The sequence below is a fragment of the Arvicanthis niloticus genome, chromosome 18 (genome assembly GCF_011762505.2).
Source record: "Arvicanthis niloticus isolate mArvNil1 chromosome 18, mArvNil1.pat.X, whole genome shotgun sequence".
Lineage (NCBI taxonomy): Eukaryota > Metazoa > Chordata > Mammalia > Rodentia > Muridae > Arvicanthis > Arvicanthis niloticus.
The window spans coordinates 3295719-3319304 of record NC_047675.1 but is presented as its reverse complement, the minus strand read 5'-3'; the positions used below and the strand labels follow the sequence as shown (position 1 = coordinate 3319304).

Here is a 23586-nt window from a genome sequence, read left to right as displayed (position 1 = left end):
CTACTGCCATCTTGTGGTCATAGTGGGACACTGGCTCAGAAGCCAGGCCCACAGAGCAGGATAGTCTTTCAGCTATCTTGGAAGGCTTCATGAAGTGCTGCCCTGGGCAGTCCCTGCTTGGATCCCAGCAGTCAGTTGTGGGCATCTTTGCACAGGCATCCAAGGCAGGAAGGAGACTGGTGCTGCCCCCTAGGTCTCCAGCAGTTGTCCTGAATGGACACACTGGAAGCTGGGAAGCAACAGCACAGGCTGAGCTGAGGAACCAGAGCTCTAAGCCGACTACTGAGATCTGCACCCAGTGTCTAGTTTCCCACCAGCCTTCCCTCCCTTCTGCTGCCTGCTTGGTCTCCAGAGTGAGAGCTCAGAAGCTCTGCTCTGTCTTGGTGGGAGTCTGGGAAACTGATCACTTAATCCCAGCTTTGCAGTTAGCCCAGTGGCCCCTGGATCTCAGATCCAGTCTTTAATGCCCCTTCCTTTCTACAACTCCTCAGGCAGGCACATTTTATCACATCCATATTCATATCACCTGCACTGTGTACCATGTCTGTCATACAACTATCAGTCATATCAACTCCTGGTAACACACAACTGGTAGTGTAGCTATTGGTAGGGCCCTAGGCTTCTGGAGTGGTCATAGGAACTTCCCTAGACTTTCTAGCTTACACAGGAAAGTAGCAGCCTTGCCATTGATAATTTATAGTCAATTTCCCTAAAGGGCTTCAGATATGGAGAGAATAAAGGAAGCAAGTAAGTGGTAGTCAGGGGAGTGTGGGGGTGTCCTTCTTCTCCATGACTTGCTGATCGGACAAGGCCCTGCTTATCCACATGTAAAGGATAGCCTTACCATGGATGCTATGGGACCAGGCCAGGAGTAGACTGTACATGTACAGGCTTGGACATGTACTCTCAGCCCTTCTCCTGTGTGAAGCTGGAATATCCCAAGCTCATGCAGGCTGTCCCTAATCTGCTTCCTTTACCTAAGTGTCCCTAGAGAGCTGGGCCAGGTCTTAGAGTACAGGTACCAGATCCTGTGGCTGATCACTGCTTTCTGACTTTGAAGAAGACAGTGTCTCTAGCCTTCTGTCCACTTGGTGCTAAGGGCTGGGTCAGCAGGTACCTTCAGCTAGAAACAAGGCCTCTTGAGGGCTGACCCAGCGAAGGTCTGGCCGCCTACAAGTACTTTGCATGGCCCAGTACCCAGAGCTGTGTGCCGAGGCAGCCATGAGTTCCAGTCACCAGCATGCAGTGCTGACAGTGCAGTTACCTGGGCCATGGCTGGCACCAGCACACTCCCTGTGGCTTCCTGCCCCAATATGCCAACATTGTCCACCAATACTAGGCTCCCTCTCATGACCAACATGCCACTATTGTAGGATGGGCAAAAGCCAGCTGCTAGGGGTAGTGGAATATGAAGGAACCCAGACAGATGGCTCTCTGTGGAGAGCAGAGGGAGGCTGGATGTGTGTGGTGAAGCAGGGATTCTAACTGTGAGTATGACTCTGTGCTCTGCCCTCCTGTGCTGTGAGTGGCCTGCAGATGCCCACCACTCAGATGGCCTTTAGCTCAAAGCAAATGCCCTGTCCCCCAGTGACATCAACTTGCTTTCTACCAGAGGAGACCATGCTGGCAAGTGGTTTTCTACTTTTATTTGGGGACACAAAGGCACCTCTCCCTGTACCTGAGGACCAGTCAACAGATGAGCCCCAGGTGGGTGGAGCCCTGCTGGAGGAACAGAGCAAGGATAGGGGAAAGGCAGTGGACGAACTGGGGGGAGGTGCTCTGGGTACCCAGAATCCCCGAGGACTCATCTTGATACCTGGGCAGTGAGGTCTTTTCTCACTGGGTGCAGCTTCGTACCAGGACAGTGGGCAGCTCAGCAGGGGCCCCCATAGCCCATCCCAACAGCCACTAAAGCCTTCTTCAGGCTCCACTCTGCAGGGGGATGGGATAGGCGAGGCTGCGGTAATGTCTCCTCTATTGCCTAGACTGGTAGTGTAGATTCTGGAGGGCTTCTGTGGGCTTCTCTGGGTAAGGGACCAGGGGAATTTCATGGAAGCAGCCTTACACCAGGTCAATTAGGTCATATCAGGTCAGCTTGTCTGGGGCCCTAGAGCTCAGTAAAGTCAGAGTCGTTAGCAGGATGGGAAGAAGGCAGGACCAGTCAGGATCCCAGGAGAGGGCTGACTTGTTCCTTCAGTTCATCCCACTGCTGCCCAGGCTTCGGAGAAGAGAAGTGGGGTAACAAAACACCCCCAAGCAGCCTTAACACCAAGGGAGGGAAGGGCCCCAGCAGGTATGAGAGTGTCAGGCCCTGGGCTGCAGGATGCCAGACCCTGCATTCATAAGGCAAACAGCATGTCATCGTCCTTTTCCTGGGTCTTCCTCCGAGGGGCTGTTCCAGGAGAGGGTCTGGAGGGCCCCTCGGCTGAAGGGCTGGCCAGGTTGGGAAGCCGATCAGCAGCTTTGGCTCGTTCTTCCAGGAATTTGTCAAATTCTGGAGGGAAAGAGTAGTCTTATAGGCTAGAGCTCGGAGAGAGGGAGGGAGGAAAGTGGGGCGGGGAGAGACAGGACTACTTTCAGGGAAGAAGAAGGCAGATGGAGTGAACGGTTACCTTCACTGGTGACACCAGAGGGCTCCTCAGCACTGTTCCCCTGAGAATGCAGATGGAAGGAAAGAAATAAAAGTTATTACTGCCAGGCACATGTACAGCTGGCCATCCAGTAGGGTTGGCAAGGGCAAGCAAGCCCTTGGGATCAGGGCCAGTGTTGGGTGTGCTTAAGCTGACCCTGGTGTCAGAACACAGGCCTCGGCTTACACCCTCCTGCTTCAGGACCCAGGTGTTCCAACTTCTGAGCCATGATTTTTTTTTTTTTTTTGTCCTTTGAACAAGGGACACTGGGTCTGAAGAAATGGCTCGGCAGTTAATGGTTCATGCTAATTAATTCTCACAGAGAACTCGAGTTCAGTTTCTAGCACACATATCAGGCAGCTCCCAACAGCCTACACACTAGGATCAGGGGACCCAGTGCTCTCTTTGGCTTCTTGGGTACTGCTCGTGAGCCCACACAGGCACACGCTCACTCACAGACTGGAGATCTCGATCAGTGGTTAGGGCTCTTGTTGCTGTTGCAGAGGACCTGGGTAGGACCTGGGTTCTCTTACCATACGGCAGTTCATAATGAATTGTGACTCTAGTTCCAAGGAACTGGATTTTTTTTTTTTTTTTTTTAAATAAATTTTTTTTTTTAAAGTTAAATGTCAAGAAACAGCGAGGATGGCTGGGCATGGTGGCGCAGGTCTTTAATCCCAGCACTTGTGAGGCAGAGGCAGGAAAATCTCTGTGAGTTTCAAGGCAAGCCTGGTTTATAAAGCAAGCTAGACAGCTAGTACTAGATAGAGAGACCCTATGTCAAAAAAAAAAAAAAAAAATCAAAGAAAGGAAGACAGGAAGGGAAGGGAAGCGAAGGGAAAGGGGAAAAAGGGAAAAAAGGAAAAAGGAAAAAGGGAAAAGGGGGAAAAGGGAAAAAGGGAAAAAGGGAAGAGAAACAGTACAGGCGAGGCTAAGATGATGGATACGGGAAGCTAAGCACAGAATGCCAAGCCAGGTATGGTGCCCAGCTTTCTTTTCCTCTAGGGTTCATGGCTGGAAGGCTGACACCTCATGCAGCAGCTGCCTGGGTTGAAGCTGTGTTCTGTTTGTCTGGCTGGAGGTAAAGCTACGGCCACTCCCATCTGGCTGTGTGTGGCCACAGGTGGCATGAGACGCCTGCCTCAGCTCAGTGAGGAGGGCCTTTGGAAACGGAAATGCTCAAGCTCTCCCTGGGTCTTTAGTGCCCACAGAAGTGGTGGCAGAAGCTAGAGGAGAGGCCCTGATACCAGAACTGATTCTGACTCCTGTTACTTCTGTTCTTTGAAAAGAAGCAGGGCTTGGGGCTGGAGGTCGGGCTCAGGATTTCTGTCCCTTTAGAAAGTTGGTGGCTGTGAGCTGGGCTCCTTGCAGCTACCAGCCTTTTTGATAGGGAATGGGACAATGATGATCCCTCCCTCTGGGGGCCTACTGTGGGGAGTTTAGTACCCACCTCTGCTCCATAACCAATGCCATCTCCCGAGTGCTGACTGACAGGGACAGGGAGGCCGTTGCATGGGAGAGGACGGTGGGTGACTAGATAAAGACAGTAATACTTGCCTCTCCTCCAGTCATTTACAAGGCCCTTCTACAAGACAAATGGATCCCTGCTTGGCAGGAAAGGCGTGAGCCCCAACTTACCACATCGGTGGACAACCACTGCTCAATGTCCTCCATGATGCGGGCCTGGGTGGCGGGGATCTGGAAGGAAGGCAGCAGTAAGGCAGAGAGCGAGTGGGTGAGTGATAGGAAGGAAGCTGAGCACTTCCTCAGCCACTCAGCCAGCCTGATGTGAGTTTATTCTATGTCCTACTGCAGTGCAGATCCTGGGGTTGCCTCTTCCAGCTGCCTGGGACCACTCTGCCTAGCAGCTGGAGCAGGGCAAGGGGTAAACAGGAGACATTCCCCACATGGAGAAAATGTATGTCTGCTTCCCACAATGGGAACTGTGGGGGAGGTGTTCCAACTGGAGAAGGGATTTAAGCCATGGTCCAGGACAAGGACAAGCTTGGTCACAGGTGCTCAGAGCAAACAGGGAGACTCAGCTAATGGCAGAAGGAGGAATTTAAGAGGAGGGAGGTTCCAAGTGTTCCAGAAAGTCCAAGCTGGTGGTCACAGCAGCTTTCTAGATGGGAGTATTTGACTCTGGGCTCAAACACATGGGCTCTCACATGGTGGCTCCTAAAAGGAACAGGGGCTGGGGGCTTCCTCTGTAACAGTTTCAACAATATCAATCTGGCATGTGCACAGACATGGTCTGTTATGGACCTTGGGGGGATTCCTAGCATCTTACATAATATTCTTGTACTTGTCTTCCTCACCTGGCAACATGACTGTCATCCAGAGTGCTGTCAGAAGGCGGTAAGGCCAGCAGAGAGCCTGGATAGAGGAATGCTGAGAACTCTTAAGCTTCTGTTTGACAGCTTTTGAACAGAAGGAGAGGTAGAGTCTCTGACCAAGCCAGTTTATCCAAGCTTATCACCTAAGCTACCCAGGGTGCCTCACTATGGGAGAATCATGATGACATGCCCTACCTTTCTGATTGACTGGTCACAGCCCTTTTAAATGTCTCCAAAGGGACGTCAGCCAGCCAGGCAGGTGGAAGACCAGGGCTGGAGGGGTGGGGCTGGCACCCGTCTGCTGGATGAAGTAGACAGGGAGGGAGTGTGTGGTATGACTGAGGAGTATGCTCGGAAGCTGCCAGGCTGGGGCAATGTGGAGAGCAAATTAAACAAAACAAAACAAAACAAAACAAAACAAAACACTCCTTGTCATTCCTATGGGTCCCCAAAAGGTGGCCCACACATTCTAGGCTGAAGAGCAGCAATTGTCAGGCAGCCTGGTGACTATGGAGGGCTTCTGAGGGGCAGCTAGGTTTTAGAAAGGCTGCTTTGTCCAGCAGCTCCATAGTTAACGTCAGCAAAGAGGAAGCTTTCTAGGTCCCAGTGCATGTGGGCGGTGGGGCTCCTGCCCATCCTGTACTGACCTCTGTCCACTCGCCATGTGCGGAAGACAAGTACAAGAACACTATGTAAGATGCCAGGAGTCCCCCAAGGTCCATGGCAGACCACGCCTATGCTCATGACTAGTGCAGGCCTAGCCGACGGCAGCACCAAGGAGCGAAGGAAGAGAACCTGTTGTAATGATGTCCATCACACAGGCTGTAAGTTCTGTTGAGCTTTGGACAAGGCACTGCCCCAGCTCCAGTCTGGATTTTGGTTTTGCAATACCATCCCACAGTCAGTAGGTTATGTGCCTTTGTCAGACTCAAGCCCTTAGGAGTGGGTGCTGGCCTGGTCTTCAGAAATCATATCCACCAGGTGGCTGCCCAAATAAAGGATGGGGAGTGATGCAGTCATGCTTGTCAGCAAGGGCAGCTGTGAGTGTGTTGTCCACTGTGGGCTACTGCAAGGTGCTGTGTGGACCTGGAAACTCCACACTGGCCATCCTCTCAGATGCTGCTAGTCCTGGGAAGACACCTCTATCTCTGTGTGGCAGTAGCAGGAGTGAACGGTGTGGTAATTCCCAAAAAAGGAATGTGAGGGCTTAGCACAGAGCCAACACAGACAACAGGCTCAGGAGGGGACGGCTCACAAAGCATGCAGAGAGAAGAGGGCTGGAGCAGGTGTGTTTCAAGGCACCCAATGGAGGTCCTTGTACTCCATGAAGCCTGTCTGCCCAAAAGTGTTCTGTGCTTGTTCTGCTCGGAAAAGGACCCCAAGAAAAGAGCTAGGAGCTACAGGAGCTCAGATGGAGAGGTCCTGGGGTCACCAGATCCTGCTCCATGTGAGCAGGACCTCTGTGCTCAAGGCTTTCAAATGGCTTCTACCTCAACGAGGACAGTGTCCATGGTCCTTGCCACCTCCTAGACCTCTTCCCACTTCTCCGGCCCACATGGCCTCAGACTCCATCTGCCACCATTCTCTTCCTCTTCATCCTCTTCTTCCTCCTCCTCTTCCTCTGTGTGCTCCTTGCCCTCCTCTAGCTTCTGAGAGCCATGTGCTGTTTCTAGCTGTCTCACTCACAGTGGCTTGACTCAATATGGATTATGCTTGGAATCTTGCCACTGGGGAGGATAGCCACAGAGGGCTCGGTTCTGGGCATGTGGCTGCCACTCAACACACAGTCAAGAAATTAACTGGACTTAAAAGAGTGTGTGGGAATTCTGACTGTTGTTTTAGGCTTTTCTTTGCTCCCCTATACCCATACTCCTGTTAGTGAAAGGTGTCTGGAGAGGCAGTGATGGGGAACAATTGCAGAGTGCTGCCCTCCCCCAGGCTGCTATGCATGTCCACTGCTGTTAGGAGTTCCAGGTAAAGATGATGAACTGATGACCCATAGCTGGCAGGTGATGAAGTGAGATGTGAACCCAGGACCACACTGGACACCAGTCCCTGAAGCAGAATTGGATCACTTGTTGGGTGAGTGCCTCCTTGGCTCTCTACTGGGGAATAATTACACTAGCCACAAAGGGCCAAGAGAGAGCCAAATGGAAAAGAACTGTACTCAGCCAGTGCTGTAAGTCCCTTCTTTTTGGAAGGCTCTGGTTAAAACAGGACCTTTCTGCTTACCGCTCCGGTGCTCTGTTGCCGGGCATCCAGGGCCCCAGCCAGACCATCTGTGGTTTGGGGAGCTTCATATTTGACCCTGAAATACAGAGCAGTATGGCATTAGATGCTGCTTGACCACACCAGGCCTGACAGGTAGCGTGAGGACTGAGGATGTCAGGTGAGCCTGACTTGGCTTGGCCTGGGCAGAAATGGCTCAAGTCATAGCATGGCCTGGTCTGAGGCTCCTTCTCTCCAAGCCTGGGACAGGAAGAAGAGGCTCCATGTTTTACTATTGAAGATTATGTTCAGATGTGTGCCCCATAATGACATGCATCAACAAAGCATGAGAATCTAGAGACAGCATGTGACCAAAGACCAGGAATAAGCTCACACATGGCTGTGACCACAACAGACCAAGTTGAGGGACTAGGAAATAGATTGTGACCCCCGTGCTCATAGGTAATCTTTTAGGTTTCCTTTTAAGCAGTTTCCGTCTGAATTTCATCAACTGTGGTTCTGTGTAAGGATGCATTTGAATAGGGGAGTTCCTTCTACTGCCAAAAATGAGTGTGCAAGCTGCTGAGAGCCCATCTGACATTTGCTTGCCTGAGGAAGACACTTCCTACCTCTTTGATGGACTGGTCACATCTCTTTTAAATATCCCCAAAGGGAGGCCAGCCAGCCAGGCAGGTGGAAGGCCAAGGCTGGGAGGACTGCTGGCTGCTGGCAGATGAGGACAGGGAAGAACTGTGTGGTGCGACTGAGAACAGCCTCAGGGGAGTGAGAGGTCATCCTGAAGTGGGAGGGAGGCTGAGCCTGGAAGTGATGAAGGCAGCCACTGGGTTTCTATCCCAAGGGGAAGACAGGCACTGTTAAGCGTGGAGAGGACTTCCTTTCCTTGGGCGCCAGTCCTCTGCCTTATCACAGTGAGCTTGTGTAGTGCTCATGTCCTTTTCTGGGGGCTGTGTAGGCTGTTGTTAGGAGGCTCTTCGACTAAGAACCCCAACCACACTAAAATCTGCACTATGGGGCTCAGCGTCTCTAAGTCCGAGCCAGGACAGCCACTAAGAAGGCACCCATGCTAGAAACTGTGTCCATTTTCCTATTACTCCTGACTGCTACTTCCCTGTTCTCAGTCTGGCAGTGGAGACTTAACTACTTGAAAGGCCTAGTATGTTCCTTTGGAAAGCCTAACTTGACCTTTGTGGACTACAGACCCTGGGCTAGGGGTTGGCCATCTCATGCTTGGGTAGAAAAGAGTCTCTCTCCAGGTTGTCCCTGTTGGTTGCTGGGCAGGGCTGGGTCTTAGGACACTTGGGACAGTACTTCTCTAAGTGCTTCTGAAGAGGCTGCTGTGCAGACATCACTGAGGAAGAATAACTGGCTCCTAAGGACAGTAGGGAGGCTGGAAGGGACGAGCATCCTGACCCAGGATGCCCAGGCCTTTATTGTCTTCCTTTGTACTCCAAGTAGAAAGGCCTTGTTGGAGAGGCTGTGGTATCGGATTTGGTAGCAGCTGAAATGAAAACAGCAGTGTTGACAAGAAGCTGGATTTCCTGTGAGGCCTGGCAGAGCCAGCTGCGGGCTAGCATGGAATGGAGAGGCTGAGAGGGCAAGGAAACTATCTGGGTAAAAAAAATCAGCCAGGTGACCAGAATGGGAGGGTCTATTACAGCATGAAGGTAAGCTAGGCAGACATGGGGACAAAGGAACAAGGGACTTCAGAGCTAGGGCCCACTCCTGTCTCTGTGGGTGCATTCTGTAGGGTGGGGACCAAGGCACAGTGACTGGTACAGGAAAACCAAAGGCCTAAGGGGGCGCAGGGAAGCGATGCCAGCCAAAGGGAAGAACTGTGGTGGGATTCTCTCAGCGTCTGCTCCCTTTACACAGACATGTGCCCTGTGAAGGGCTAGAGCTTAGCTCGCAGCTACTTTGCCTCTGAGCCTTTGCACTTCCTGTTCCTAGAACCTAAAGTGCCTCTTGAACCCCAGTCTGGCCTTGAGCCCTCTGAAGTGCTACCTGCTCCTCCACACAATAATGACCATGCACACCACTACGTGTGTGTGCCTGAAGGGCAGGCTGCATGTGTGCTTCCCCTGTGGAGGTATGTTGGTGAAGCAGTGCACCCCAGCCATGCTGTTGCTGTCAGAGCCGTTAAACACTGCGGACTCTTCAGTGTGCCCAGTTGTTTTGTACACTGGGGCCTATGTGGAAACACCACCCTCCTGAGTGTGGGTCCCACTAGACCCATTAGCTTTCATATGCATAGCAGCCTCGGCACCACCCTTAACACCATGGCTATTTTAAGCTGCTAGTCCTGAGGCCTCTGGGCTGGGGAGTACAGACTGCTTAGGGTAAAGACAAAGCTGGTTTACAGCTCAGTGTAGAACCTGCTGGCTGCAGACTGTCAGATTGTACCTGAATCTGTAGTGTCAACAGGGAATCCTCTCTGGCCAGTGTCTGCTGTCCAATGACCAAGTTGCCAAAGAAAGAATAGGCACTAAGACTCCAAGTGGGAGCAGCTAGGAGGCTTTTTTAATCTACAACTTTCCTTGGCTGTAAGAACCATACCTGCCCATAGCCCAGCCAACAGGGTTATAAGCAAAGGGATGAAAAATATTAGCTAAGCTATTTCCTCTGATGAGCCCATGTGGAGCTAGTGTAAGATTTGTAAGAGCAGGGAGTGCCTTTGGAGACCTGCTCCATTATAGGGTCTGGCTGATAACAGCCCGTCTCTGAAAATGGACAACTCACAGGAAAAGGCATACTCAAAGTGCAGCCAGAGTCTCCTCTGGGGATGAAGGATGGCTATGAGACAACGGGCAAGACCTAGAGCTCACTAAGGCTTTCTTAGGGGCTTTCCTGGCCCCTGAGGGCTTGGTACTGGCTGCACAGTATGTAAGATGGTGGATCAGCCAGACAAAATGTTATGTAGAAGTGGTCAGAGGCTCCCAACCTTCTAGCCCTTTAGAGGCTTGGTTCTGGTTCTGGTCAGATGCTGGTATTCCTTCCTGTCCCTGGACCACAGAGTTATCCAGGCGATGCTGGACTGAACTTAGGGACTGTGTATCTTTTCTCCTTCCCTGCCCATTTCCATTCCAGATTCAGGGATCCCAAGAGATGCTCTTGCCAACAGAGAGCCCTCATCTGCAGGAGAGCAGGATGGAACAGGTAACTCACCCTTTCCGTTGGTCAGCCAGTGAGCTGCCCCGAGTCAGAGCAAACATGTCAAAGTCATCTTCCAGATGACCTGAGGTCTCCAGAGACTGCAGGCCAGCTCTCACACTGCTGGAGCCAAGATCTGCAGAGATAGAAAGGCCAGGCAAGAGGCCTACTGTTCCACTTGCTGTTTCCATGTCCCATCTGGGACTAGAGCTGTTTGCTTGAAGAGCATTAGGGGTTAGGGGTGGGACTTGGATGGGAAGCTGCCTACTGCCTGTGTTGGAAGCACTTCTTTTCTGCTGAGTGTGCTCACTTCCAAGACAGTACCATAATCACCTCCTCTCACTGTGGTGAGGATTAGAAAACAGGCAAACACTGCCTGTTGGAAGAGTTGGTTCTCAAGCTGTGGTCTGAGACCCCTTTGGGGGTCGAATGACCCTTTCACAGGGTTGCATATCAGATATTTACATTATGATTCATAACAGTAGCAGAATTATAGTTATGAAGTAGCAATGAGAATAATTTTATGGTTGGGGGGTCACCACAGCATGAGGAACTGTATTAAAGCATTAGGGAGGTTGAGAACCACTGAGCTAATGGAAGAGCCTGGGCAGCAGAACAGTGATCAGATTTGACTGTCACAAGTGTGGTGTCAGTCATTCGAAGTGGGAGCAGAATGCATTTCTGGGGTTTGGCATGGAGCAGGCAGTCAATGATACTAAACCCCATCCTAAGCAGACCCTGTGGTGTCAGCCTGTAATCCCAGCTCCAGGGGAGACTGAGATAGCCTAGGTTACTGAGCACATTGAAGAATAGTTTGGGGAAATTTGTGAGGCCCTGTTTCAAAATTAAAGGGTTGGGATATAGTTCAGTGGTCCCAGCACAAGGTAAAACACCAAGGTAAACAACAACATAACAACAACAGCAGTAGCAGCCTGGGAACAACAAAAAGGATAATGACTATTAATATTTATCAAGAGTATAGCCGCTGGGCAGTGGTGGCACACGCCTTTAATCCCAGCACTTGGGAGGCAGAGGCAGGTGGATTTCTGAGTTTGAGGCCAGCCTGGTCTACAGAGTGAGTTCCAGGACAGGCAGGGCTATACAGAGAAACCCTGTCTTGAAAAAAACAAAACAAACAAACAAACAAATACAAAAACAAAAACCAAGAGTATAGCCAAGTATATCCATCTGTAATCTCAGCTTTTGAGAGACTGAGGCGAGAGGATGGAGGAAGTCTGAGGCCTACCTAGACAGGCTACTAAGCACTTAGCAAGAACCTGGATCAAAAGCCAGCAAAATCAAATAAAACCTAAAATATCTACTTTTCTCAGAACAAAGCACCAACAGGAACCAAGCTAAAGTTTAGCTCAAAGGCAGAAGATTGTCTAGCATGGCCACGGTCCTGAGTTCTATCCTGCAGTGTCACCAGAACAGAGTGTCTTCTGGCTCGGCCCTGATAGAAGCTCCTTTCTGGCAGTTTCTTGCTCCACCCTTCCAATCTTGAATAGGGGCCCATTCCTTCTTTCCTTCTTCAAGTAGGAGCTGAGCAGTAGACTGTCTGATGGTCCCCAGGTTGTTCAGGTGGGGTGGAGGGAGGGGGTGGGGAATCAGGGCAGAGGAATGGCCACAGCACAGTGGGATTTATATTATTCCAGGGGCTCAGGGGCATTAGTACTCCCAGGGCATTCTCACAAGCTTTGCCCAACCCTGCAGAAAAGATTTGGCTTGGGATCCCAGCAAAGTAAGATATGGACCAATGATCTGCTGCTGACGAGCACAGGAAAACACCCCCAGAACTTTGAGGCTACCCACACATTGTAACATACCCTTGGCTGGAGCCCCCAGCATACTTACTCATTCCTGCCAGCTGGGATGAGAGGTTGCTTGTGGCTGCAGGGTCAGGGCCCATGTCAATCAGGTCAGCAGCGAGCTCAGCTTCACTGGAGGCCTAAGGTGAGCAGAGATGCCTAGAAGATCCTTTCAGGTGGCAGTGATCTGCCTCCAGGCCCCATGTCTGAATGGGAGCTGGGAAGGCCCTGAGAGGTGGCAGCACAGCTTATTCCCCTTAAAGGGGGAGTGGTGTAAGAAGTCAGAGACTTCCCTAGGAGCCCAAGGAAGGCACCACGGAGAGGGTGAGAACTTCCTCTCACTTCCTCTCAATACAGCATGATATAGTCCAAAAGAGATGCCTCTTACCTTGGCAGTCTGGCCTGTTCGGAAGCGCTCAAACCTATGAGACAGAGAATACCCCAGTCAAAAGAACAGTTGGATACTACAGGTCCCCAGAGGACCCCAGATCAGTACCAGGATGAGGAGATAACTGGTCTAGCCTCACAGATGCAGCACATACTTGCTGTTGCCATGCCATCATTAGCAAAGCCCCTATTCACTTGCACGGGGCTGGGGAGTATATGATCACTTATAGGACCGACCACCTTGCAATGGTCAGCAAGAAACAAGGTGACAGGAACACAAAAGAAAGGGACACTCAGCAAGTAGAGCACTGCTTTGTCTAGTTACCTATTCTACACTTGAGAATGTGTGGATGGTTCTCTAAGGTGGCCACTTGTCTCTAACCCTCACTTAGGGGCCAGGGGCTAGGGAGGTGGGTGGAGAGGACTTTAGTGTCCAGCCTGTTGGAATTCTGGTCTGGCATAAAGACCATCACTTCTGAATTCATCTTCTGTTCTAATGTCTCTGGGCACCTGCCTACCAGCTGAGGTGATGACTGAGTTGAGACTAGTAGCAGTTGGCTGGCACTGGAACAAACTGGTGAATTAGGGGCCTGATGCTAGGGTACTGGGGGACTACTACACAGTGTACCTCAGATGGCAAGGAGGAGGACCTGCATCCTCTTGGGCTAATAATGAACAGAAAAAAACTGGCCAGCTGTGGCCCTCAGGGGCCAGCCCCTTGCAACTGATCACACAGCAAGTGAGGAACACATAAGAGACACAGGGAGTGGGAGGTGGCTAGGTAATAACCCGTTTCTAGAAGCACGGCACTTTGCTTCCTGCTTTTATGACTACCTACTACCCAAGAGGCTCAGTGATGGGCAGAGCTGGAAGCTTTGGTAGCTGGCTGATGTCTGAAAAAGGCACAGGGAAAATGACTGTGGAGGAGCCCAGGCCATGGCCCAGGTGAAGGTGTGGTAGGATTACCGTTCATGGCGCAGAAACACGTTGTTGAGGTTGTCATTGATCATGAGCAGTTCCTCCGTCAGCTGCTCATTGGAGATACGAGGGATGAGCTCCAGGATCCGCTGCTGCATAGCACGGCAGGTTCGGTTGAGTTCCTACAGGGAGAAGTGAGGCACTGAGGCCACCAGCAGGACAAGGCTGCTCCCCATGAACGGTAGTCAGTACTGGAGGAGGGGTCTTCATGGCACCACAGAACAGCTTTTGGGGCTCCACAAGTCTGTTTTCAAGATTACTGCTTAGGTGCTGCAGTATAATTACAGTCTTGAGTTGTGAGGCGAGCTCTTACTGTCGCCTAGGCTGCTGTGGAGCTCCTGGCCTCACATGACCCACAGCTTCTGCAGTAGCTGGAAGCGTTAGGCTTCACACTAACATTTAAAGTACTGGAATGCACCATGATAATGATTCTGCTGTTTCAATGGGACAACATGCAGACTGCAGAGTCAAGTTTTGGCCACCATGTTTGCTTACTGAGAAAAGCCTCAGCCTCTTGGACCAACTAGTCTGGCCCATGTGGTAAAGTAGCGCAGAGAGACACTGCCTCAAACAGCGTAGAAGGAGAGAGCTGGCTCCCTAAGGTTGTTCTCTGACTTCTATATGCAAGTTGTAGTACTGACATGTCTCACTCATACACACACCATAGACACCACAGACATATGCACACCTAAGGGAAAAACAAAGGCGGGTGAGGAGGATGACGGGCCTGAAGATGGGGCCGTGGTGTGAACAAGTTGTAACTTCTCCGACACACATCTGGATTTGGAGTTTTTGCCTCACTATTCTCATGGACTGGCTTTTTTCTCTTTTGATAAACTTATTTTGGAACAATTTTCAGATTTACTGAAGAGCTGCAGTATGGCACAGAGGTTCTCATGTGCCTTCACCCAGTTAGACATTTGTCAAAACCTTTTTGCTAATGTCTTTTTGTTTTTTTTCTGGATCCTACACTCTATTTAGTCGCCATGTTACTGATTGGATTTAATCACAGTTAAACTTGTTTTGGAAAAAAAATAAAAAAATTAAGAGGTTGGGTGTGATGCTATGAGAGGTTGGGTGTGATGCTATGCACTTGCGACGCTAGCAGTCAGGGGCTGAGACATGGGGATGGAGAACATGCAAGACCAGGCTAGGCTGCATCATGAGACCTTGACTCAAAAATAAGTAAGTAAAATAACCTCCTTTGGTCAACAGGCAACTGTAAGAAGACTGGTCACGTTTTCCCTGGCACCTGGCGTGGAGATGCCAGCACACTTTCTCTTGTAGGGTCAGAGATGAGGCACTGCACAATCTCTGGCTTCCCGTGGACCTTGTTCCCCACCCACCCCACCCAGGCCTCCTAGGGTTTCTTCATCTGCTCAGGGTGACTTTCAACATCCCTGGGGTCCCCTTCTCTTCCTCCTGTGATGAAGTATAACTGACATTAGCTTCTGCTTCCTCATGGGTCCCTCTGGACAGAAGAAGAGCCTAGACTGAAGTCGTTGGTCCAAGTCACAAATCCTGGATTTGCTACCTACCAGCCACAATGACCCTAAGCGTGTTACAGGCCTTTCTTTGCCTTAGTTTTCTGATCTGGAGAATGGGTTTGTTTAGGGCTATGAATGAATGTATATCAAGCACCTATATTGAGCTTGACACAAAGAGTACTCATCTTATGGACACTGACTCTATGTCCCCTTGACAGCTGGCTCCAGACTTCTGAGTATCCCAGACTGCTCATATCTGCATGGTCTTGGCTTGGGACATATGGCTTGGGACAACTCTTAATCAACCTCCTTTCTTCATCTTGTTCTCACACTCAAGAGTCCACTCAGCTAAGACACTCCTATTTTATTTATTCCCCCACCCCAAATATAAGAATCTCTGAGCAGTCACAAGGGCATAAAGACCTGCCTTCCAAACTGCTTTCTGAGGGTTGGTGGGAGAACGATACAGACAGTACACAGAGCATTCTGCACACAAAGCATTCTGTCTCCACACATTCTGGAGACTCTGGCTTTGTTGGTTCCCGACTTTCTCACTGCCTTCTTTAGTGTCCCCAACTGGAAGGCTGCCTAACCCTCCTCAGTCCTGGGCCCCACCACATATACAGACAGGATCAGGTGAGTATCATATGACACCCGGGATCAAAATCTAGCAATTCCCACCAGCCTCAGCTCCCCAAGACCGGATGCTCACTCCTCTTAAAGCCCACATTGCTTTGTCCCTCCTGCTTGCTACCATCAACACTGTGAAGAGTGGGAACCAGCCCTTCTGGCTTTTCCCAGTGCTGTCTGTGCTCATCAGTACTGGGTGGAGGAGTAGATGTTTCACATGTACTATCTCATTTAACTCTCATGTCCCGTTTGTATCAAAACAGCCAAAGAGATGGAGAAAATGAGGGGCTGTTTTGTTCAAGTCAGAAAGCAGCAGAATTAAGATATGAATTCCTGTCTGATGCAAACCCAAGGTTCCTGGTTGTATTGTTTCCTATTGCCTCAGAGCTCCCAGCAAAAAACAAAAGACTGCAATGTAGACTGCAAGGAAGAAAAAGGTATGGATGCACACAAGGTCACTGGCTGAACCTGCAGCAGGCTTTGCTCACCTGTAGTAGCTCCAGGTCTGCAGGCTCTACCTGGGTAGGCACCAGCTCTGTCAGCATCTCTGACATCACTCGCACGTTTCCGCTCACCATCTCCAGCTCACTGCGCAGCTTCCCAATCTGAAATGCACCATTGTAAGGGGGAGAAAAGCCAGAGTCTAGAGCCCATGCCTCCTCCACAGTCATGCAGCCCAGGAACTACCCAGCCAACACTTTCTCCACATAGCTTCCCTGCTGACTCTTGTGGATGACTCTGTACTCAAAAGCCCACAGGAGGTTCCTCCCACTACACAGCCCCCCACAGAGGTGCTACCAACCGCTGCCATTTCCCAACCAGGAGCCAGGAACAGAGGCAGGCTGAAAGCAGTGTGACAATCAGAGGGGAATAAGCCAGTGAGGGTGGTTGGAAGAGTGCCAGCATCTCTTAGGACCAAGATGGCAGTTAATGAGGCCCGAGGGATGGCAGTTCTCCTAAGAAGTAGGAAGGCAGGTTGCAGTCCCCTTATGCCTGGGAAGACAGAGTAGGCTCTGTCTCTGTCTTTTCCTCCCCTAAGAGAATTGGGATTCTTTAGAGCTCAGGCCTATCCAAAAGTAAGTGCCAGGCCTGCTACCCATGTGAACATGAAACTCGGATCCAGTACTTGTATCAGTGATCAAAGGGAGCCAAGGTTCCAGGCCTGGAGACACATAACAATGAAGGTGGTCAGTGTCCTCAAACAGATGAGGTTGTGAGGGTCAATGTGCAGTGTCTTTTGTGAACTCTGAGGGACTTTATATGCTCATGGACACTGTGTTCACTTTGAATATTGAGACGCAGACGAAGGTGCCCCCAGATGTACCTGGCTGAAGAATCCTCTTATGATGGGATGGCTCATGAATCTAATGGCTAGAAGAATATATTTGGGGAAATAATGGTATGTTCTAAATTGTGTACCTGAGTGGCAATAAACTTCAGATTTTGAATTCATGACTGTGACAGCAGCTACCACTTACTGACTAGTTAGAAAGCACCAAGCACTGAACACATGTCATCACAGGTAGGCTCTGCCACCTTTATGGAGCTCAAGGATGAAGAAACAGGCATGCAGAGACAAATACCATATCCACTGAAACTGACTAACAGCACACCCCACAGTATCAGGCAGAATGACTTGTTTAATAATTCTTGGTGTGAGTGGACACGCTTGCTCATCACCAGCTTGTCATCCAAACCCAAAGGGATCTAACCACAGAGGAGCCTACATTACCACACCACAGCATCCTAACATGCCCCAGGAGGCGAAAGGGGCTATGAAATCAAACAAAAATACTCAGTTTTACTTAGCAAGAACCTTCTAGCACTAATCAGTTTTAATATACAGACTTTAGAAAAACTAGTTGAAATCAGAAACAAAGTAGATAATTGTTTTGTATTTCACAGTAATTTTACAATTTTCTTTTTTTCTTTCTTTCTTTCTTTTTTTTTTTTTTTTTTTTTTTTGTTTTTTGAGACAGGGTTTCTCTGTGTAGCCCTGGCTGTCCTGGAACTCACTCTGTAGACCAGGCTGGCCTCGAACTCAGAAATCCGCCTGTCTCTGCCTCCCAAGTGCTGGGATTATAGGCGTCCGCCACCACCGCCTGGCAATTTTACAATTTTCTAGGCTTTACCTATGTGCTCAGTGAGCCAGCCTTTTCTAGTCATGCTTGCTGTGGTGCATGGTTTCACAACTTGGTATAAGACAGCACGAAGTTTCTCTTTGTGGGGCTGAGACTGTGCACTGCACGCAAGTGGTCAGGGAACAGTTCTTTGGAATTAAGTGTCTGTCATTTGTATCACGTTAGTGAATCTACCTCCAGCACACTTAGCAGCTAAGTCTATGTATTTCACTGGTGACGGTCTAAGGTCTGTGAAGGCCTCAAGCCCAGCCCAGTACCTTATCTCAAATGACCAATAATTTATATTACAGCCACCTGGTCTGGTCTAGAACTAGCCACTGACTAGGGAAACTTCCCCAGAACCTCATTAGGTTTCTGTGTTTCCTCATGAGAGGTTGTGGAAGGCAACGGTACAAGCGAGGTTTCTCATTTCTGAAGATGTAGATCTCTCTCTCCCTCCCACCTTCTTTCTAGGACAGGGTTTCACAGCCCAGCCCGAAAGTCTCCACGTACATCAGAGGCTCTGAACTCACACACATCCACTCACCTCTACCTCCCAAGAGCTGGGATTAAAGGCATGCCAGCAACCCCAGCAAGCATACAGATCTTTTAAGGTTGTCTTCAACTCAAATCTCAATTCAGATGAAACTCTATGTGAGCCTATCAGCACACAGATGAGTGGAAAGGCCCAAGTGGAAGGGAACACCTGCCTGTTGGCCATTTCCTCTCCATGGTGGCGCACAGAGGGCTCCATGGAGGGAAGACTTTGGAAAATGACAGCAGTAGTGGACTGCACTCCAGGAGTTAGAGAGACTGGAACTTGAATCCCAGCAGATTCTGATGAGCTGTGTGATTCTGAGTTGGTACATTTGCCTGTCTGAGCCGTATCCGGAACGAAGGATGAACAGCACACATCTATGGGCTGCTGAGAGGACAAGGAGTTTCCACGATGCTAGGGGCCATCTCTAACACCTTCCTGGACCCTATGGTTCTGCTACACTCTTGTCTGTTTACCTGCTCAGGAGTCGGTGTGATGGGTGAATCACCCGGGAGAACAGCTGGAGTGGGCAGAGGGGTAACATGCTGACTCGGGTCTCTGCGCTGACTGGAGTTGGAGCCCACAGAGTTCTGTCCCGATGGTGTCTCTGAGTTGAATACAGTCTAGGGGGCAAAAAACAGGGTGAGTGAGGCCTCCTGGAAAGGCACTGCGGCCCCCCAGGACAACTCCCACCCCATCCAAAATTCTCCTTACTCTCTGGGGTGTGTGGATGGGCGACAGCATGTCCAGGTCAGTCATGGGAAATTCCAGGCCCTTCCTTCGCAGGTCCTCGTAGACAGCAACAACACCTGTCAAATCAGGCGAGCTGCGGAACGCGTCAGCCCAAGACTGAGAGGGGACAAGGGGACATGGCCGGTAACCACTGCTCACCTTCTTTTCTGTGAGCCTGCCCGACCCTGGCACCTAGACAGAGGACAGAGTGCTTCCCTCCTCTTCCTCCTGTTGCCTGGTCCTCTAACCCTGTGCACCAGGCTTAGCACGCAGTGATAAGTCCTGCTGCACATGTAAGCAGTTCACTTAGCAGACTGGAAGAATAGCCCCGGCATTCCCCTACCCCTTGAGGCCACTGAGACACCCTACCCTGCCAAAGAGCACACCTGGATGAGGTTCAACACCTTGTCATGCACAATGGTGGGTGGATTGTTCTTCGGCAGGATGGTCCTCACCAGCACATTCTCTACAAAGTCCTGGCTGGCCACCAGTACATGGAAGCGGTGCCCGCAGTTCTTAACACATGTTTCCAAGACCTGTAGGTCAAAGTACCCAGAGAATGCCACATCAGGGAAGTGAAGTGGCCTTTTCTCTCCTAGAGGGAAGCCCAGCAGAAGACAGGAGGCTTCTAGAAGGGAGCCCCTAGGACATAAGAATGGAAACAGTGCTGGATTTGGGGGCTTGCCTCCTAGAGGACTGGGACATGATGGGGCAGACAGGACTCCCTCCCTACTAGGCCAGGGCCTACTATAACTTAATCCTGGTTTCTAGCTCACACTGTCTAGAGCAGTAGTTGTCAACCTTCTTAATGCTGTGACCCTTTGACACAGTTCCTCATGTGATGTTAACACCTCAACCATAAAATTATTTTTTGTTGCTACTTCATAACTGTAATTTTGCTACTGTTATGAAACTTGATGTAAATATCTGATACACAGGATATCTGATATGTGACCCCTGTAAAAGAGCCATTTGACCCCCAAAGGGGTTGCGACCCACAGGTTGTGAAACACTAGTATGGAAGCTTAGAGGTTCAGGAAGTCAGATACAACTTAGGTAGGTAACGTCATGACCCAAGGACCAAGCACTGACCTCCTCTTCCCATGGCCTAGCAGAAGCTGCTTGTGCTTTTCAGGGAAGCAGGACTATTTGCATTGAAGCACTACCATGTAGAGGATGGGATAGGGTGTTCTGCCCACTTTCCAGCCAGGTTGTCCTGAAGATAGGATGTCTGATGGTCCCATGGTGGCCTGTCTTAGTGCTGATGTCAACACTGTTCTTAGACATAGGCATTTGTTTTGTGTTCATTCTTTAGGGTACAGTTTTAGAGGGAAGTGGTCCCAGTGTATCTACTGCCCATGTTAAGGATGGAAATTCCTGCTGGGCGGTGGTGGCGCACGCCTTTAATCCCAGCACTTGGGAGGCAGAGGCAGGCGGATTTCTGAGTTCGAGGCCAGCCTGGTCTACAGAGTGAGTTCCAGGACAGCCAGGACTACACAGAGAAACCCTGTCTTGAAAAACCAAAAAAAAAAAAAAAGAATGGAAATTCCTTTCCAGTTCCCTTGCATCCACCTTCAACAATAGTGTGGATGGAAAAACATTTCCTCACGGTCCTTTTCTTCTGAGTCTTCAGGTGAGAAACCCAAGCATGGATGGGATTCCCGCTGGACCTAACTAAGGAAAAGCAGCTTTCAGCAGACCACGGTCCAGCCATGGAAGAGATCATGAAGGGATAGATAGATGAGACAGGTAGCAGAATATTCACCGTAAGGGCCAGCATGACCTCATGGAAATTCTTATTCCCCACAATTCGCTTCTTCACTGCTCGGAAGGCATCTTTGGGGCTGGCAAAAAAGACAAAAAGAAGGATGGACTTAGGCATAGAAACCTCTTCCCCAGCACAAAAGGCCTAGGGCCCAGGATCAGGAGAGTGAGCACAGCCTGTACTCAGAGCACCTCAGACAGCTCCCTGTCTTTCCCTGGGCAGTTCCAGTGGCAGCTGGCTTCAGTTCTTGGTGTCAGTAGTGTCATGTCCCCTAAAGACCCATGTATTTAAAAACTATTTCCACCATCACAGTGGCACCACTGAGACCCTTGTGGAGGGGCTTAGGTTGAGGCTCTAGTTCAATGGCACTGCTTGTCTAGCATGTACAGGCCCTGGGTTGGGGTGGGGTCAGGAGAAGAGCTGGCTGCTGGGTGGTCTTTTCATCATTACAGATGTGACTTTGATGGGTACCATGGAACCATGGTCCCTGTCAGTCTTTTGTTCCCTGGCCATGTGGTGAGTGAGCTCATCACACACTCCTCATGGTGTGCAACCTAAGACTAAGATGATAAAAACTTCTGCTTCAGCTCCATAAACAAAAAACCAAACCAAACCAAACCAAACCAAAACTGAGATAAAAATCATCTCAAGGGCATTGTTACAGTTATGAAAAGCTGACTGGCCTGTGGAACCCTTTAGTGTGTGAAAGGGACTGAGGTGGCCTGGAGAAAAGGGGACAGCACTGGCAGTAGACTATGTACTGCACAGACACAGACAAAGTATATGGCAATGGTATGATTCTGCCAAAGACATAGAGATTTAGGTGAGACTGCTGTGGCCAAGGGTCATGCCTGTCATTGCCTATGGCTCCTGGCTCCTCCATGCTGTGGGCAGTGTCTGGAACATTTAAAGTGCTCAAATGAACTCTGTCCTTCCCAAGATCACCATGGAGACAGAACAGTCTCCAAAGCTACTGCAGTGACTTACTGGTCCTAGCAGAGGCTCAGTAGGATTTTTCCTTGTGGTCCTGCCATCTGTCCACTCACACCTTGCTCTCACTATGAGTCCAGATGAAGATGTGTAGGAATGAATCACACAGCAGAGCTGAGGGGGACTTGGTTGGGGCCTGGAGTTACCATCTTCTCCTAGCATAAGATACCCACAGTCTCCCCAAAGTTCAGGCTGCACTCGCTGCCTCCTGCCCCTCTGTGCCAATCTGTACTTAACTGGGAGGATGTTCTGATTAACCAGAGCAGAGGCCTCATCCAGCTGCCCTCCCTGCCTGCCACAGCCACCCACATCCACCTCATTCTACCTTCTGCCCCACTCAAGGACTTAGACTAGAGTTTTGGCAGGATTTAACAGAGATCTTTTGAGGAAACAGTCCCTGAGAGGTAATGTGACTTGTCCATGGTCCCATCCCACAGAGGAAGACAGGACTCCAACACTTGTCCCATACCATGTGCTTCGGCTGGAATCAGCTTTCTGAGCAAACACTAGGACTTCATAGCTGGTCACCTGCAGGCATCCACTCTGGTCCACAGCTCTGCTCTGATTCACGGCTGCCCCCTGGGAACTCCTTGATGGCCCTGCTGATTCTTAATCTTTTTTTTTGCTTTTTTGAGATAGGGTTTCTCTGTGTAGTCCTGGCTGTGCTGGAACTCACTCTGTAGACCAGGCTGGCCTCAAACTCAGAAATTCACCTGCCTCTGCCTCCCAAGTGCTGGGATTAAAGGCGTGTGCCACCACCGCCCGGCCTGATTCTTAATCTTAAGGAACTGAAAGTATATTCTTGCTCTCAGAGAAAAGCTGCCCTAAGATGCCAGCTTTCAGCATCCAGAAGGGCACCATGAGTCTCTAGCTGGTTTTGTCCCAGGTAGAGCTCTGGATCTGTATGACATCTGGCCTGCCGTTCAGAGACACTGTGTGGGTCACAGTTAGTGACCCTAGTGGCCAGCTGCACACACACTGTGTCTTTTTTAGAGACAGGGTTTCTCTGTGTAGCCCTGGTTGTCCTAGAACTCTTGATGTGATCAGGTGGGCCTTGAACTCTCCCTGCCCCTGCTTCCTGGGTACTGGGATTAAAGGCATGCACCACCACCAACTGTCTTACAGTGTTTTTGAACTTTACAACTCTGAGCTTTTCATCCACTCAATGAAGGCACTATATTGGATCATGGTCCAAAGATGTTTAAAGTGCCATGCTGCTGTCTATGATGGAGTCAAGCTACTACTGTACAGCAGGGTTAGACTCTGTAGCTACAACAGTGGGCAGTTATGGAGATCATCTTGTGGGACATAGATAGGAATCATGCTGGTGTGTACTGTTATAGTTGGCTGTCACAGCCTGCATCCCCACCCCTCAACTCATGGGCCCTTACCCTTCCTCGGTCTCGTTGATGATGTCACAGATCTCCATGTTGAGGGCCCAGTCCTCGCTCTGCAAGGAGCCATCTGTAGCTTTCTCTGTGAAGAGATTGTGAGTTACAAAGGTACGGGGAGTCCTGGATGGTTAGACTCAGACAGTGGAGTGAGGAGGAAGGAAACAGATAAAGCAGAAGGTCACAAATGCTTTCTGGGCACCTAGGCTTCGATGCTGTCCCACTTGTCACTGGATCCTGCCAGCCATATGAGGCCAGAAGTGTCCTTGCCCTTTTGTAGATAAGGAAACTGGCTAAGAGGATAAATGAGGCTAAGAACCGAGTCAGGCCTGGCCTCAGAGAGCTTGTTTATGACAGGGTACTTTTATCTGGGTAGGTTATGTTCCTCTTTACTTCCTATTAGCCTTTGGCTTGGAAG

The 23586-nt window shown here is 50.2% G+C and overlaps 1 protein-coding gene across 1 annotated transcript in view; it reads right to left on the bottom strand.

The window, feature by feature from the left end:
* Positions 1–1631: 1631 nt before the first annotated feature.
* Positions 1632–23586, bottom strand: part of Tom1 (target of myb1 membrane trafficking protein) — a 35791-nt gene continuing 13836 nt past the window's right edge. Inside the window, exons 2-15 of the mRNA XM_034522725.2 lie at positions 23169–23253; positions 20788–20866; positions 19409–19558; positions 19005–19139; positions 18767–18913; positions 16121–16237; positions 13504–13637; positions 12539–12572; positions 12197–12290; positions 10358–10478; positions 7199–7274; positions 4269–4328; positions 2613–2652; positions 1632–2494 (exon numbers count right to left, since the gene is read on the bottom strand). Coding sequence (XP_034378616.1) covers positions 2340–2494; positions 2613–2652; positions 4269–4328; positions 7199–7274; positions 10358–10478; positions 12197–12290; positions 12539–12572; positions 13504–13637; positions 16121–16237; positions 18767–18913; positions 19005–19139; positions 19409–19558; positions 20788–20866; positions 23169–23253 — 1427 coding nt within the window. The 3' untranslated portion in view covers positions 1632–2339. The remainder of the gene's footprint in view (positions 2495–2612; positions 2653–4268; positions 4329–7198; positions 7275–10357; positions 10479–12196; positions 12291–12538; positions 12573–13503; positions 13638–16120; positions 16238–18766; positions 18914–19004; positions 19140–19408; positions 19559–20787; positions 20867–23168; positions 23254–23586) is intronic.